General features: G+C 42.3%; 1 protein-coding gene across 1 annotated transcript; it reads right to left on the reverse strand.

Moving 5' to 3' along the window:
* Nucleotides 1–7,859: 7,859 nt before the first annotated feature.
* On the reverse strand, nucleotides 7,860–12,949 carry LOC108491647. Its single transcript, XM_029554551.1, is given in 8 exon segments — nucleotides 7,860–8,674; nucleotides 8,677–8,716; nucleotides 8,719–9,071; nucleotides 9,074–9,650; nucleotides 9,653–10,518; nucleotides 10,521–11,348; nucleotides 11,351–12,393; nucleotides 12,534–12,949. Coding segments are annotated over 8 exon segments (4,938 nt in total).
* Between the last annotated feature and the right edge of the window lie 2,276 nt (nucleotides 12,950–15,225).

Genomic DNA, 15,225 nt, shown 5'->3' on the forward strand with positions numbered 1-15,225 from the left:
ATTTTGGATTTGTTGTTCATCTTAGCAAAAGGCAAGCTGCTAGTGGAGTTTTGCTATTTTAATAGAAATTAATTTTACCACTGAAAAGAAATCTTTTTTTCACTGCAAATTGATAAACTGCCAGAAATCTGTTCAATGCAATGAATTAACTATATCAGATGCACAATGCATTTATTCCTGCCTCAGCAAACTGGGATTTGGCTTTCCTCCCTATTCTCTGTATGAAATGCAGATAAGGATAGTTGTAAAAGGACCTGGGCAAAAATGCAAGATGCTTGCCAAAACACATATCTGCCCAACACACAAGGGAGATGATAGCCTTTATCTTTAAACTCCAAAAATTACTAATGTTTCATTTCAGTCTTCATTCATCCTCATTCAATTACAACTGCATATTTTTTAAAATAATGAACTATCTAGCAACTGCCCCACAATTATCCTTATTTTCCATGGTTCTTACACTAATTTGATATAGTTCAATAATGGTTGTAAGGTTTTATTTGGTTTGGCTTTGTCTTGTATTCTTCTGTATAAGAGATGCAACAATACACCTCCAAAGCATGAGTTAATTATTAGCCAGAAGCAATCTCTCCAGCCAATGATAGTTTTGGAAAGAGATTTATAATTTTTGGCCAGGTTATAAATTTTTTGTTTTACAATTATCTGAGAAGGATGTTTTTAGTTATGGAACTTAGGTTCTGAAGAAACAGTTGAACAATATTTTCCACAGGTTTGCAGCCAAAATCAAAAGAATACCATCTAAATTAAAAAAAAACATGACCCACTTATTAAGATAGGTAGTTAATATTCATTATGAATTAACAAGAAGATAGTAAAAATATAGCCATTAGTACAGCAAATAATAAAAGCATAACATCTTCAGTAGTTACTGTAGGGAAGCACTGTTATATATCCTGTATTTTACAATTAGTTTCAAAGCAATTTTGTAAGTTTTTAAAAATTTACTTTTGTAGTAAATAGAGGGAGAAGAGTAGTTATACTTTGCAGCTGAAGTGAAGATTTTAATGAATTTGAAATAGGAATTCAGATGAAATTGACTTTTACTTCAGTCACAGTGCAAAGATTTCCATATTGAGGCAAGGGCATGTAACTTTGTTCAAATTGTAATTTATTAAAAGGTAGCCTACAAATGCTAGGAAATATTAAATAGAAATGGAGAATGTACGGAGATTTGCCTTCTTGGCAAATCTTGACATCATAAATTCTCTTTTAACTAAACATATAGCAAAAGCCATGTAATATTAAAAAGGTACTTAGTCTACCCAGAGAAAATTTTTCAATAGTTATCACGTTTCAATTTGCTTTCTGCCTGCCAATAGCCTATGCATGGAAGCAATATGAGGTTATTGATGACATGAGCAGCACTCATTGGGACCTGAGGAGAACATTTCACTTCACCTACAGAAAAATTTTCAGAAATTGTTTTAGAACAAACTTGTGCAAACAGTATACATTGCCAACTTTCAGTACTGAATGAAATATATTCATAAGTTATATTGAATAAAACTTCTAACAGAACATATATAGCTCATTCTATCAATGACTCCTAAATTCCCTTAAGAAAAAGCCCTGGTCTTTCTTTCTCTCATTTTATCTGAAGGATTTTGAACAAGAAAGCAAGATGGCAACATATATAATTATTTTTATGCCCTGGAAGGACTCTAAATGCAAAATTTACCCTTCCAGTTTTTCTTTTTTCAAAATAAACTGGCAAGGATATGAGTCTTTCATGAATACATATCTTAAATTTATTACAGCTGATCTACATGGTTTATGATTTTCAAGTACTTGGAAACAGAGGTTCATTGACGTGATAGGACTACCAAGATAGTTTAGTCCTAACCTATTGAATTAACTGGATCTGCACATCAAAAAATGAAAAATCCCTACACTAATATTGACCTGTATACTTTATGTTTTAATTTCAGAATTTTCCTTTCTATGTAATATTATGTTTAAATAGTTGTTAGTAATAGTTAAGATATGTCTGCTATTCCCCAATACATTGTTGTAAATAGAATGTGTGTCAATGGTTTTTAGCTATTTATAATCCTTGGGCAACTAACAGGAAGTTTGTTTATTATTTCAGGGCCTAAACAAGCCCTATGTAATGGCAACACCAGTTGGCATGCCAATGTAGAAGGGGGAAATTTCACAAGGTTCTATTTTGTTGAAGAGCTACAGGTAATCAGTCGATGCTAAGAGAGGGAGAATCAATACTCTCCAAGTTCATATCCTTGATAGGATAGGCAAACCCAAGTGAACAACCCTAAACATGTATAGAAAAGGGAAACACTAAATAAACTCAGTAGACTGTGCATATTTATAAAAGATTAATAGTTAAAAGAGAAGAGTTGTGAATTTGAAAGGGAATGGAGGGGCAGAAGGAGTTAGATGGTACTGAGAAGAATAGAAATAAAGTACAGCACTCATTCATGGAATTCTTAAATTTTTAAAATTTTACAAAACATTTTGAAACTATGCTATTGACAGTGAACCATTTTTCAAACTTTTTCTCTGATATCAGCAGCATTATTTCTTTTGGTACTTCATAATGAAATGTGATGATGTTTCACTTCAGTGCACCGATATTTTCCAAATCACTAATATATGTTGTTACAGAACCCTATGTGACCAAACTATCTACTCACAGTTCAGGATATACCAGTGAGTGATAATGGAATCAAGTGAGTATGAGAAGTTTATTGATATTATTTCAGATTATACATCACAATAATATGTGAAGTAGATCTAAGAAATCATGTTTACCAAGTATTAATGAACTACCAATAATCAAGAAGAATATCATAATTATTTCAGAGTTAACAATACACCATTTCTTTTTCAATCCCATGTATACTCATTAGTCTGTATTTTCTAAACAATGCATAGCAATGTGTTGCTTACAGAAACATACTTATTAAACTAGATAGTGTCTGTGTGACATGAAATTGAGAAATCAGTGATATATAAAACAATACCCATCTCATTATACTTTCTTTTTATTTTGAAACCTATAGCTCTTTTCTGTAAAATACCTTATGTTCATATAGTGCTTATTATTGAGTTAGTACATATTTAGCATTCACACTTTTAATCAACAAGAAAAAGTTGGAAATGGTGGTTCACACTTATTATTTCAGCACTTGGCAGAAGACTGAGGATGAGAGGAAAGCAACAGAAACAGCTTTACTGAAGCAAGCAGCTGCCTGAGGGAAAAGAAAGCACCTTTACCCCTTGACCTGGGAATCAGCTAAGTGGATAGTGGACGTCTGTCTCATAGGGTCCCTGAACCCTCCTCTCATTTCCCACTTACTGATCCTGCTTGTGTCTGAGTAACTCTTTTTTCCACTCTTATCTCTCCCACAGTGTCCGTTTGGAGCAGGAAGTTGCCATCACAGAAGACCCACTTTCACTTCCCTTTTCCACAGGTATCCATTCTCACTTCCCCTCAAAATTAAAGCAATTTTTCCAAAAGGTTTCAGAGAATATAAAATGAAGCACTTTTTTTCATCTATGTGTGTGGGTCATACATTACTTGATAAAAATCAAAATATTTTCAAGAGGAAAAAAAACAGAGCATACTCATTCAGAAATATTGAGGTGTCTTGATAATGAAAGTCCAGTAACTAGTCCTAGTCCCAGAAACACGACAGTCAAAAAGCCTACCTCGAGTCAATGATGTTCAAGTTCTTGAGTTACAAATTCGAACAATGAAATTCAGGGACCACAGAGAATGACTTTCGAAAAAAGTGTTTTATTTTATTATAGATTCATGTGTGGTGGCTTAAGCAGATGAAGGAAAGAAAAAGAGAAACTGACTCCTATAAAGCAGGAAAGGTCCCAAGAAAAAGCACACGATCTGATAGTCTGCTTCGTGATCCTTTGCATCTAGATCAACCCAGATCCTCCCAAAGTAGGCCCCAGAATCCCACAGGGGGGTGTTCTCACCCCCACCTCCCTTTGAATCTCAGGGTGGCACAGTTAACAGCTTTCTGAAATCAGCATCCTTCCTTGGCCCTGCTTCTTGGCCAGCCCAACCCCCGATTTCCTGAGGGCAGCATCTTTCCTTAAGGAGTCTACTCTTAGGAGGAAGCCTGAGAGCATCTGATCTTCCTCTGATTGGGCCTCTATGGGAACTCCTGAAGACAAATTCAATGTGGCCACTCAGTACAAAATCAAAAGAGAAAATCTGAAGCCTAGACCAAATAGCATTTCATGCCTAGCAATTAAACCACAAAGGAACATAAAATTCACAAAAAGAAGCAGACCTAAACTCAAAAAAGGAAGGCTTGAGTCTCACATAAGCATCAGAAACTACAAAAGAAATTCAATGTCAAAGTCACAGAGAAAAAATAATAACATCAAAAACCAAAATGATGTAGCCCAATCAAGTACCAATAGTCCTCTAGAGGAGTACAAGGAAAACCCCCTAGAGAAAACACAGGACATGGAACTCAAAAGGACAGTTATAAACATGATAAAAGAATTCAGTGTATTTAAAGAATACACAAAGAAAGAACTGAAGGAAGATAGGGATAAAATTCTGAATGAACTCAGAAAAGAGTTAGAAATATTGAAGAATACTCAGACTGAAATGAAGAAGGAAGTGAAACACTCAATAAACCAACAAGAAAAGACAGGAGAAAGCCTCACCAATAAGATGAATGAAAAGGAAAATAGAATATCAAGACTGGAAGATAAAGTGAATGATTAGACCACTCAAGTAAAGATAATGAAAATTTTAAGAAAACACAAGAATTCAGTATGCAGGAATTGTGTGACACCATAAAAAGACCAAACCTATGAATCATAGGCATACAGGAAGGAGAAGAATATCAAGATATAGGTATGGACCATATCATCAACAGAATTATAGAAGAAAATTTCCCAAAATTAAAGAAAGACATGCCCATATAAATACAAGAAGCATATAGAATACCAAATAGACAGGACCAGAAAAGAAACTCTTCATGGCACATCATAGTAAAAACACTAAATGTACAGAAAAAAAGAGACAATACTTAAAGCTGCAAAAGGAAAATAAGTCACATAAAAAGGAAAACCCGTGAAGATTACAGCTGACATTTCAGTGCAAACAATGAAAACCAGAAGAGACTGGACCAAATATTCTAAATGACCACAAATGCACTCCCACATTTCTTTACCAGGCAAAATGTCTACTATAGTTGAAGGGGAAAGAAAAATCTTCCATGACATATATAGGCTGAAAGAATACATTTCCACCAAACAAGCCCTTCAGAGAGTTATTGAAACAATACAAAGAGTTGAAGAAAGAAACGACTATACCCAAGGGGTTATGGACAGAAATTCAATGAAAATATAACTGTGGAAATGTACAGTTATATCAAGAATGTGTACAGAAATAAAAAGGAAAGGATTCAATACACATCTTTCATTAATAACTTTAAATATCAATGGACTGAACTCCTGGTGCAAATACACTGTAGGACCCCCTGACTGGGGTACCCAACGTTCACGGGAGGCCGCACACCAATAACTCATTCCTCAAACCAGGAGATGAAACAAGCAAGAGGATTTAATTGCATCTGCAGACGGGCTTCTGCCTCACTCGAAAGGAGAAGCCCCGAATTCAGCTTACAAGCTGCTTATAAAGGCAAAAACCACAAACCACAAGCAATTCAAGCCAAGAAAAGCAGATGTGGGAGGGGGATTTCTCAGGTGTTTTCCAGCTTGGGCAAGGAGCATGAAAAGGTCAGCTCAGTCAGCTCTTTCTTAGCAGTTAGAATTATTTTTCATTTTTACTTCCTTGTACAATTTTTCTCAGGCTTGGGGGACTTAGTTTAAATCCATCATTCTGGGGGACTTGGTTTGATTCCAACATTCCCCCCTTTTCTTATGGTGAGATTTTAATCCTAAAATTTATAGATCTTCTGTTCTCTTTGAAGCATGATATTGCTGAGTAAGGACCAAAGCCTGAGTCACTGATAATCGGTTCGTGATAAATTGAAGCAGTTTGTTGAGGATACATGGCCTGAAGGTTAAAAGAAGGAGAAGAATTACTAGGGGGCCTATTAGGGTGGGCACTAAGGTAGTCAACCAGGGCTTTTTATTAAACCAGCCTTCAAACCATCCCTGTTTGGATTCACGTTCTTTTTGTTTTTTATCTAATCTCTGGCAGAGTTTAGTCATAGAATCTTTAACAACCCCCGAGTTGTCAGCATAGAAACAACATTCTTCGCCTAGAGCTGCACAGAGTCCTCCTTCCTTGAGGAAAAGCAGATCCAGCCCCATTCTATTCTGTAATACTACTTCTAAGAGGGAGGTTAGGGATTTCTCCAAGAGGGTAATTGATTGTTCTATTGCCCTAATGTCTTCATCTACAGCCATCTGTAAATCTACATAGTATTGTGCTCCTTGTATTAGGGCCGCTGTTCCAGTTCCTACCCCCGCCGCCACCCCTGCTCCTAGAAGTATTGCTAGGGTCAGGGACATAGGATCTCTTTTATATCTGCCTGGGTGTTGCTCAAAAAACTGTTCTATGGAGTTTGCGGGGTGATAGAATACTCGGGGTAGAAGCTTAATCATGACACAGTAGTCGTGAGAGGTTTTAAGGACCATACTAGCTACACAGGGAGTTAACCCAGAATTACATGCCCACCAAGCCCCTTGCGGAGGTAGGAGATAATAATTCCCTTCTCCTGGGGGTACAGAAATAGTGGAGTTGCAAAGGTGGGCGTGAGTTAGAGGTGGGTTTCCTAAACAGAGCCTAGATCCCGAGACTTCTGTGAGAGTTAGGGGGTGAGGGGTCTCTCTATGACATTGGTCGGCTGAGGTGGTCTTATTGAATGTCCCTAGTGTAGCTATGCCTTCGTAGTAAGGGGGTGCTGCTGCTAAACATAGCCAACAGGATTTAGTCAGCTTAGAGTCTGTTTGTCTAATAGCCTTATTTGCTCCTTGAATTAAATTAAACAGTCGGTCCCCCGTAGGCGAAACCTTTTGGCTTGGGGGGCTGGAGGTCTGTTTTGACAGGATATGGGTGGGGGAAGCACCAGAAAAAGGGTTGGGGAGGTGCTGTGAGGTGAGGTGCAGTGAAGTGACTTCAGGTATTAAGGCTGGTGGGGGATTTGGGTAGCTAGGGATGGGATTTTGGATAGGTAAAATGGGGTTGGGGCCTATAGCTACTGGATAGGAGGAGATGTCTCTTTTGATAGTAAACAAGAGGCCAGGATCTGTCCCCTCCTTGTATATCCTAATTCCCCAGGAATGTCCCTTGTCCCAATCTGTGACCTTTTTTCCTGCTGCTGTGAATTCTACCTGGAGGGGGTGGCACCATTTACCTTGACAGTCCTGATTAGGAACATTTGGGATCTTATGGGAATAATTTGCTTTTACAGTGATGTAATCCCAGGATGAGGATGGGGACCACCCGGTGTCCCCTGTTGTTTCACATCCCCAATTTTTACAGAAAAAGTAGTCCCTTTCTCCACATTGGGAATTGAGCCACTTATCTCAATGGTTACCTGGACAAACATAGAAGGTTAACAGACACAACTTGGTTCATTGTGGTTCACGACACCCTCCCCATGCTAAGTGGGGTCCTCCGAACAGGGGGTAAGATTCCGGGCCAGGTACTTTATCAGGATCCGTAAAGTCTGGTATGTCCCAGGGCGCTGGTGCTCCTAAGGCTAATTTACACAAATCTGGATACAGTATAGGCCACCAAGTACCCTTGGGTGCCATCTTGTGGGTTTCAAACACTACAATACCGATTTGATTGATTATCCGCCAGGTAGTCAGCACAGGGAGATGGGGGCTTCCTTGACTAGGGACAAACCTACAAACAAATAGAATCATTAGGTATCTCTGGAGAGTCTTATTTTTAGGGGGTTGGATGTTTTGTGCAGATGCCATCTTCCAGCATCCTCCTGGGTCGGGGCTCTTTTGGCGTGGGAAGTGTGGATCCAGGCTGAAATCCCATCTACTTTGAGGGCTGTGGGCATAGTCAGGAGAACTGTGTAGGGTCCTTTCCACCGTGTTTCAAGAGTCTTCACGTTGTGTCTTCTCACGTACACCTGATCTCCAATTTGGTAGGAGTGAGGCATTTGTGGACTACCAGGCCAGTAGACAGCAGCCAAGGGCCTCCAAACCTGGTTCTGGATGATCTGGAGGGCTTGGAGTCTTGTTTTTAGGCTGGGGTTATCAAAAGAAGAGGGCAAGGGGGACAAGGTTACATTAAGGTCAGGAGGCGGTCCTCCAAAAAGGATTTCGTAGGGGGTTAGGCCGTGTATAGCAGGAGTATTTCTAGCCTGAAGTAGGGCTAGAGGTAGGAGCTGCACCCAGTCTTTAGTGCCCGTCTCTAGAGCTAATTTGGTTAAGGTCTCTTTAATGGTTCTGTTCATTTTTTCTACCTGTCCTGAACTTTGGGGTCTGTAAGCACAATGTAATTTCCAATTAATCCCCAATGCTTTGGCCATTCCCTGGCTTACCTGGGAGACGAAGGCTGGGCCATTATCAGACCCAATTACCTTGGCCGGTCCGAATCGAGGGAAGATTTCTTCAATCAGCTTCTTCACCACAGTCTGGGCTGTTTCCTTTCTGGTGGGGAAAGCTTCAACCCACCCTGAAAAAGTGTCTATAAACACTAAAAGATATTTATAACCATATTTTCTGGAAGTACTTCAGTAAAATCTACTTCCCAGTTAGTCCCTGGTCATTAGTCCCTGGTCGTGTTCCTCTTTCTCTCTTGCCAGATGGGACCTTTGATCTGGAAGCATTTATCAGGGAACATGAGACACAATCTCCTACTACCTTCTGAACTAGCTAGTTAAGGTCTGGGAAGTAATAGAATTGTTCTTCTCTTTCTAGTAGTGTTTTTAGTTTCATGTGTCCTAAGTGTGTCCATTGGTGGAGCTGGGAGATTAGCTCAAGAGCTGCCTTTCGGGGAAGCACTACCCTATCCTGGTGTCTCCACATTTTGGATTCTGGGTCCCGGGTAGCATTGAGCTTCTGAACGAGTTCCAGATCTTGTTCAGTATAGGTAAAAAGAGCATCTCCCTCCTTTGTGCCTCAATTTCAGCCTTAAGGTTGGAATGGGTGTAGAAAATGCAGGTGCCTTCTGCTGCCTGACGAGCAGCTTCATCTGCCATTCGATTGCCTCGAGCAATCGGCCCTTGGTCTCGCTGATGTCCAGGGCAATGAATTATGCTGACCTTTTTAGGCAAGTATAAGGCTTGTAGAAGGGCCACTATTGTTTCTTTGTTTTTAATGTCCTTACCAGGCGAGGTGAGGAGTCCCTGCCTCTGGTAAATTTCCCCATGTATATGGGCTGTGGCAAATGCATAGCGGCTGTCGGTGTAAATGTTGACCTTTTTGCCCTCTGCTAATTTTAGGGCCTGGGTTAGGGCTTCTAATTCAGCCCATTGGGCTGATGTTCCATCTGGCAGGGCTTGGGCCCAGATTATCTTTTCCCCATCGACCACCACCGCCCCCGCCTTATGCTCACCATCTTGTAGAAAGCTGCTCCCATCTGTACACCAAGTGGCATCTGCATCTGTTAGGGGCTGGTCAGTGAGGTCTTCCCTGGTCCATTGTGTCTCCGCAAGTATTTGCAGGCAGTCATGGGGAATCTCAGTGCCTTTTTGGGGGCTGGTAGCAGTGTGGCGGGGTTTAGGGTGGCAGGGCTACCAAACTTGATCTTTTCTGGATTTAGTAGTAGTGCCTGGTAATGGGTCACCCTGGCATTTGACAACCATCTGTCAGGAGGCTGTCTAATGATGGACTCCACTGCATGTGGTGTTTTAACAGTTAGGGGCTGACCCATAGTGAGTTTGTCTGAGTCTTTAACCAGGGATGCTATTGCTGCCATGATTCTCAAGCATGGGGGCCAGCCAGCAGCCACATTGTCCAGTTTCTTTGAGAGATAAGCTACTGGCCTTTTCCAGGGTCCCAAGGTCTGAGTAAGGACCCCTTTTGCCATCCCTTTATTTTCATCTATATATAAGACAAAAGGCTTTGTCAAGTCCGGCAATCCCAGAGCTGGAGCCATCAGCAGTGCTCTTTTTATTGTGTAAAAGGCTCTCTAATGTTCTTCAGTCCAGACGAAAGGAGTCCCATTCTTTGTCAAAGGATATAGAGGAGCCGCTATTTCAGCAAAACCCGGTATCCATAATCTACAGAATCCTGCGCTTCCCAAGAACTCTCTGAGTCCTCTGGCTGAGGTTGGTGGGGGGATAGAGGCTACTGTCTGTTTCCTGCTTTCTGTCAGCCAACGTTGCCCTCCCTCCAGCCTATAGCCCAAATAGTTCACCTGATGTAGGCAGATCTGGGCTTTCTTTGCTGAGGCCCGGTATCCAAGTTCCCCCAGTCTCAGTAGGAGAGCCTCTGTACCTTGCAGACAGCCAGCTTCTGTCTCAGCTGCTAAGAGGAGGTCATCCACCTATCGAAGAAGCATAATCTGTGGGTTTCTTACCTAAAAGTCAGCCAGATCACGGTGTAGCGCTTCATCAAACAGATAGGGGAGTTCTTGAATCCTTGGGGAAGTCGCGTCCAGGTTAGTTGCCCTGATATTCCAGCTTCAGGGTCCTTCCATTCAAAAGCAAAAATGGGCTGGCTAGCTGGGCTCAGTCTTAGGCAGAAAAATGCATCCTTTAGGTCAAGAACAGTATACCACCTGTGACTAGGAATCAAGGTACTCAGGAGATTGTAAGGATTTGGAACAGTGGGGTGTATATCCTCTATCCTCCAATTGACTTCTCTTAAGTCTTGGACTGGTCGATAGTCATTTGTTCCTGGCTTCTTTATGGGGAACAGCGGGGTGTTCCAAGGGGACTGGCAGGGGCGAAGTATACCTATTTGTAAAAGTCTTTGAATATGGGGTCTGATTCCCTCTCTCACTATTGGAGGCTGGTTGCATGCCAGTCCTGGGCCTCCTGTCTCGGCCCATGCTAAAGGAATTTTACTTAGCCAATCGGATATACCAGGAGTTTCTTCTATCGGTCCCTCATATAACCGATGTTCATCTTCCAGTCGCAGGGTTAATACCTGTAGTGGAGCTCCATCTTTTCCTTGTACAGTGGCTCCCTTTCTGGTGAAGTGGATGTGGGCTCCCAGCTTAGAGAGTAAATCTCTCCCAAGAAGGGGATATGGACAGTCTGGGACCAGTAAGAATGAGTGGGAGACCTGTCCTGTGCTGAGGTCCACTTTTCTTTCTGTGGTCCATCTGTATGCTTTTCCTCCAGTAGCCCCTTGGACCCAGGCTGTTTTGGAACTCATGGGTCCCTCAGTTGTTTTCAAAACTGAGTGTTCAGCTCCTGTGTCTACCATGAAGTTGGTCAATTGCCCCCCATCTTTAAAGTTACCCTGGGCTCAGGGGGGAGCTCCTGGCCCCAACTCCCATAATCCCCTAGGGTCAGGACTGGGGTTGTCTTCTTTTGGAGTCTATTCAGCTTCTTTGGACATTCTCGAGCCCAATGTCCTCTCTCCTTACAATACGCGCATTGGTCTTTGTCCACTTGAGGTCTTCTTTTGTCTCCCAGGTCCCTACCTGGTCCTGCTCCCTGGACTACTGTGGCCAAAATTCTACTCAACTCTTTGTTTCTCTTTTTCTCTCTCCTATCTTCTCTAGCTTCCTGTTCTTTTCTGATTCTGTCCTCTCTTTCTTCTAATGTCTCTCACTTATTATAAATTTTCTCAGCTTCCTTTACTAAATCCTGTAAGGAGTACCCCTGAAGGCCTTCTAGCCATTGGAGCTTACAACGAATGTCAGGAGCTGATTGTCCTATAAAGGCCATAATAAGATCTGCCTGATGCTCCTGGGCCATGTGGTCATAAGGGGTGTACATCCTATATCCTTCTATTAGGTGCTCTAGGAACCCTGCGGGGGTCTTATTTTCCCCCTGGGTTATAGCACGTACCTTTGCCAAACTGGTTGGGCGCCTTCCAGCCCCTTTGAGACCCGCTATCAGAGTCCAGTGATAAATACGGAGACGCTCCCTACTGGCCATGGTCTCATGGTTCCAGTTGGGTCTGGTCAGAGGAAATCCTTCATCTATCTCATTTGGGAGCAAAGTGGGTCTCCCATCCTCCCCGGGGACGTTTTTCTGGGCTTCCAGGATGACTCGCTGTCTCTCCTCTCTAGTTAAAAGTGCCTAGAGGAGTTGTTGACAATCCTCCCAGATGGGTTGGAGAGTGAGAAGAATAGACTCTTTCAAAGCAGTTAGAGCCTGGGGGTCCTGAGGAAAAAAGGGGTTATGGTTCTTCCAATTATACAAGTCAGAGGCTGAAAAAGGCCAATACTGGATCTGATCCCCTGCAGTTCGGAGAGGAAGAACCTGGGCAGTCCTGGTTCCATCAGAGGGGCCCCCTCTGTCCCTTCCCAGGCGAAGTCTGCTAGATGGAGGGGGGAATTGGTGGGGTTTGGTAGAGTCAGGAGAGGGATGAGGTAGTTCTTGGGGTGGAAGTGCCTGTGCAGGTGGATAAGGAGGTGGAGGATCAAGGAGGGTTAGGGAGGCTTGGTCCTCAGGGAGGACTGGCTTCTGCTTCTTCTTCTCAGGGAAAGACAGGAGGGGCAGGGAAAGGTAAAATTAGGGGAAGCTGAAGGGGTGAGGAGCCCTTGATCAGTCTCTCTGGTTCCCCGTGGAGGTAAGAATGGCCGTGCCCAAGGTGTGGGGTTCCGGGCCAAGTCTTCCCAGGTGACTATATAGGCCACCTGGTCCGGGTGTCCATGTGGTCCTGGGTGGAAAATGTATTCCTTAACCTGTAAGATAGTAGCAAGGTCAAAAGTCCCATCCTTTGGCCATCCTTTTTCGAAAGAGGGCCACTCAGAGGAACAGAGAGTCTTCCACTTCTTCTTTTGAACCTCTACTGATAAGCTGCGGGCCCATTCCACGACCTCCTTCCAGTATTCCAGAGTTAAGCTTAAAGGGGTAGTCAGAGATTGACCCATGGTAGAGGTCACAAGAGAAAGAGAGAGAGAGAGAAATGAAGATGCCACTCCAGACAATAGTGACCAGTGAGTGTGCTTGTGGACGAGTACCTATTGTTGCCCAGTTTTTCTTCTGAGGGGGACGTGAATTTATCTGGGATTTACTCCTGGGACCCCCTTATCCTTCCACGGGAGTCTTTTAGCAGTGAGCACCCTGTGGCTCTTATTTGCTCGACCTGTGCCCGTGGGGCTTTTTCAGTGGCCAGAGAAAGAGAGAGATCGAGAGGAGAGGGAGACACAGAAAGACCGTCTTGTCTCCACCCGTGCGGGCAGTTGGGGTCTGCTAAGAGGGTTAAGAGCCTTTGGCTTACATCAGGGAGTGGCCCTGACCCCAAAACCTCAATTGCTCTTTCACCTTTAACAGTCCCATGCAAAGACTTAGACTGAGAATAAAGGGAAAGTGGAGGAAAAGGGAGGTTTAAAATAGAGATCGTAGAGAAAAATACAAAACCAGACCTTCCCCTTTTTAAGATAGTAATATAACCTTCAAGCACGCACACATCACACTGAATCACATTTTTGTGTACCGGTCTTTCTTTCACTCAAACACACACTGCACTCATCATTTTCACTGTCAGGATCCCCAAGTACAAACACAAACAAACACAAAACAAAGAATCCTCGCCCCGGTTTCTTGACTCAAAACTGAAAGTACAGATCGGGAGGGGAGTAGCCAAGGCAATCTCCCTTCTTCTCCCGGGGTGAGGAAAGCTACGCTGTCCTCTACACTCCAGATCACTCTGGTCACTAAGGCCAGAGTGGTGGAACCAGGGGTCTCTGGGCACATCTGCCATTCCCACTGGTTCCCAGAATACAGACTTACAGGTCCTGTACAGGCGCAATTGTTCAGACGGAACGTTCCCAGAACAGGAAATGACTGACAGACAGTAAGACCAAGACAAACCACAAGACGTCTGTTCTTACCTCCTACTGATCTGAGGAAATGGGTCTGGGGGCAACCAAATCCCAGACAAGCACCCAAATGTAGGACACCCCCTGACTGGGGTACCTAAAGTTCACGGGAGGCCACACCCCAATAACTCAGTCCTCAAACCAGGAGATGCAACAAGCAAGAGGATTTAATTGGGTCTGCAGATGGGCTTCTGCCTCACTCAAAAGGAGAAGCCCCGAATTCAGCTTACAAGCTGCTTATAAAGGCAAAAACCACAAACCATAAGCAATTCAAGCCAAGAAAAGCAGAAGTGGGAGGGGGATTTCTCGGGTGTTTTCCAGCTTGGGAAAGGAGCATGAAAAGGTCAGCTCAGTCAGCTCTTTCTTAGCAGTTAGAATTATTTTTCATTTTTACTTCCTTGTACAATTTTTCTCAGGCTTGGGGGACTTAGCTTAAATTCATCATTCTGGGTGACTTGGTTTGATTCCAACAACACAGAGTAGCTGAATGGATTAAGAAACAAAACCCATCTTTTTGTTGTCTGCAAGAAACTCATCTCACTTTCAAGGACGGGCACTACCTTAAGGTGAAAGGATAGAAAAAATTTACCAAACAAATGGCACTAAGAAAAAAGCAAGTGTTGCAATTCTAATATCTGATAAAATACACATTAAACTAAAACTAATCAAAAGAGATAAAGAGAGCCATGTCATTCTGATCAAAGAAACAATAAACCAAGAAGATATTACAATCATGGACATATATTTGCCAAACTCTGGTGCACCCAGCTTCATAAAAACAGTACTACAGAACATTAAGAGCCAGATTAATCCCAACTCATTAATAGTATGGGACTTCAATACCCCATTATCTCCATTACATAGGTCAACAGAACTGATAATTAACAGAGAGACATCTGAATTAAACAATACCATATATCAAATGGGCCTTACAGACATCTACCGAATATTCCACCCAAGCATCAAGAACATACTTTCTATTCAGTGCCCCATGAAACCTTCTCCAAAATCGACCACATATGAGGCAAAAAACAAACCTTAGCAAATACAAAAAGAGTGAAATAATTCCATGCATTCTATCAGACCACAATGCAATAAAGCTTAAAATCAACACCTGAAAAAAAACCCTAGTAACCACTTGAACACATGGAGATTAAACAAGACACTACTGAATGATGAATGGGTCAAAGGAGAAATTAATAAAGAAATAAAAGTATTCCTGGAACTAAATGAAAAGGACAATACAACACAACAAAACCTCTGGGACATGCTGAAAGCAGTCCTTAGAGGAAAGTTTATAGCTCTAAGTGCCTACATTAAAAAAT

This window comes from Nannospalax galili, unplaced genomic scaffold (genome assembly GCF_000622305.1).
Source record: "Nannospalax galili isolate Female #2095 unplaced genomic scaffold, S.galili_v1.0 scaffold705, whole genome shotgun sequence".
NCBI classification, from domain to species: Eukaryota; Metazoa; Chordata; class Mammalia; order Rodentia; family Spalacidae; genus Nannospalax; species Nannospalax galili.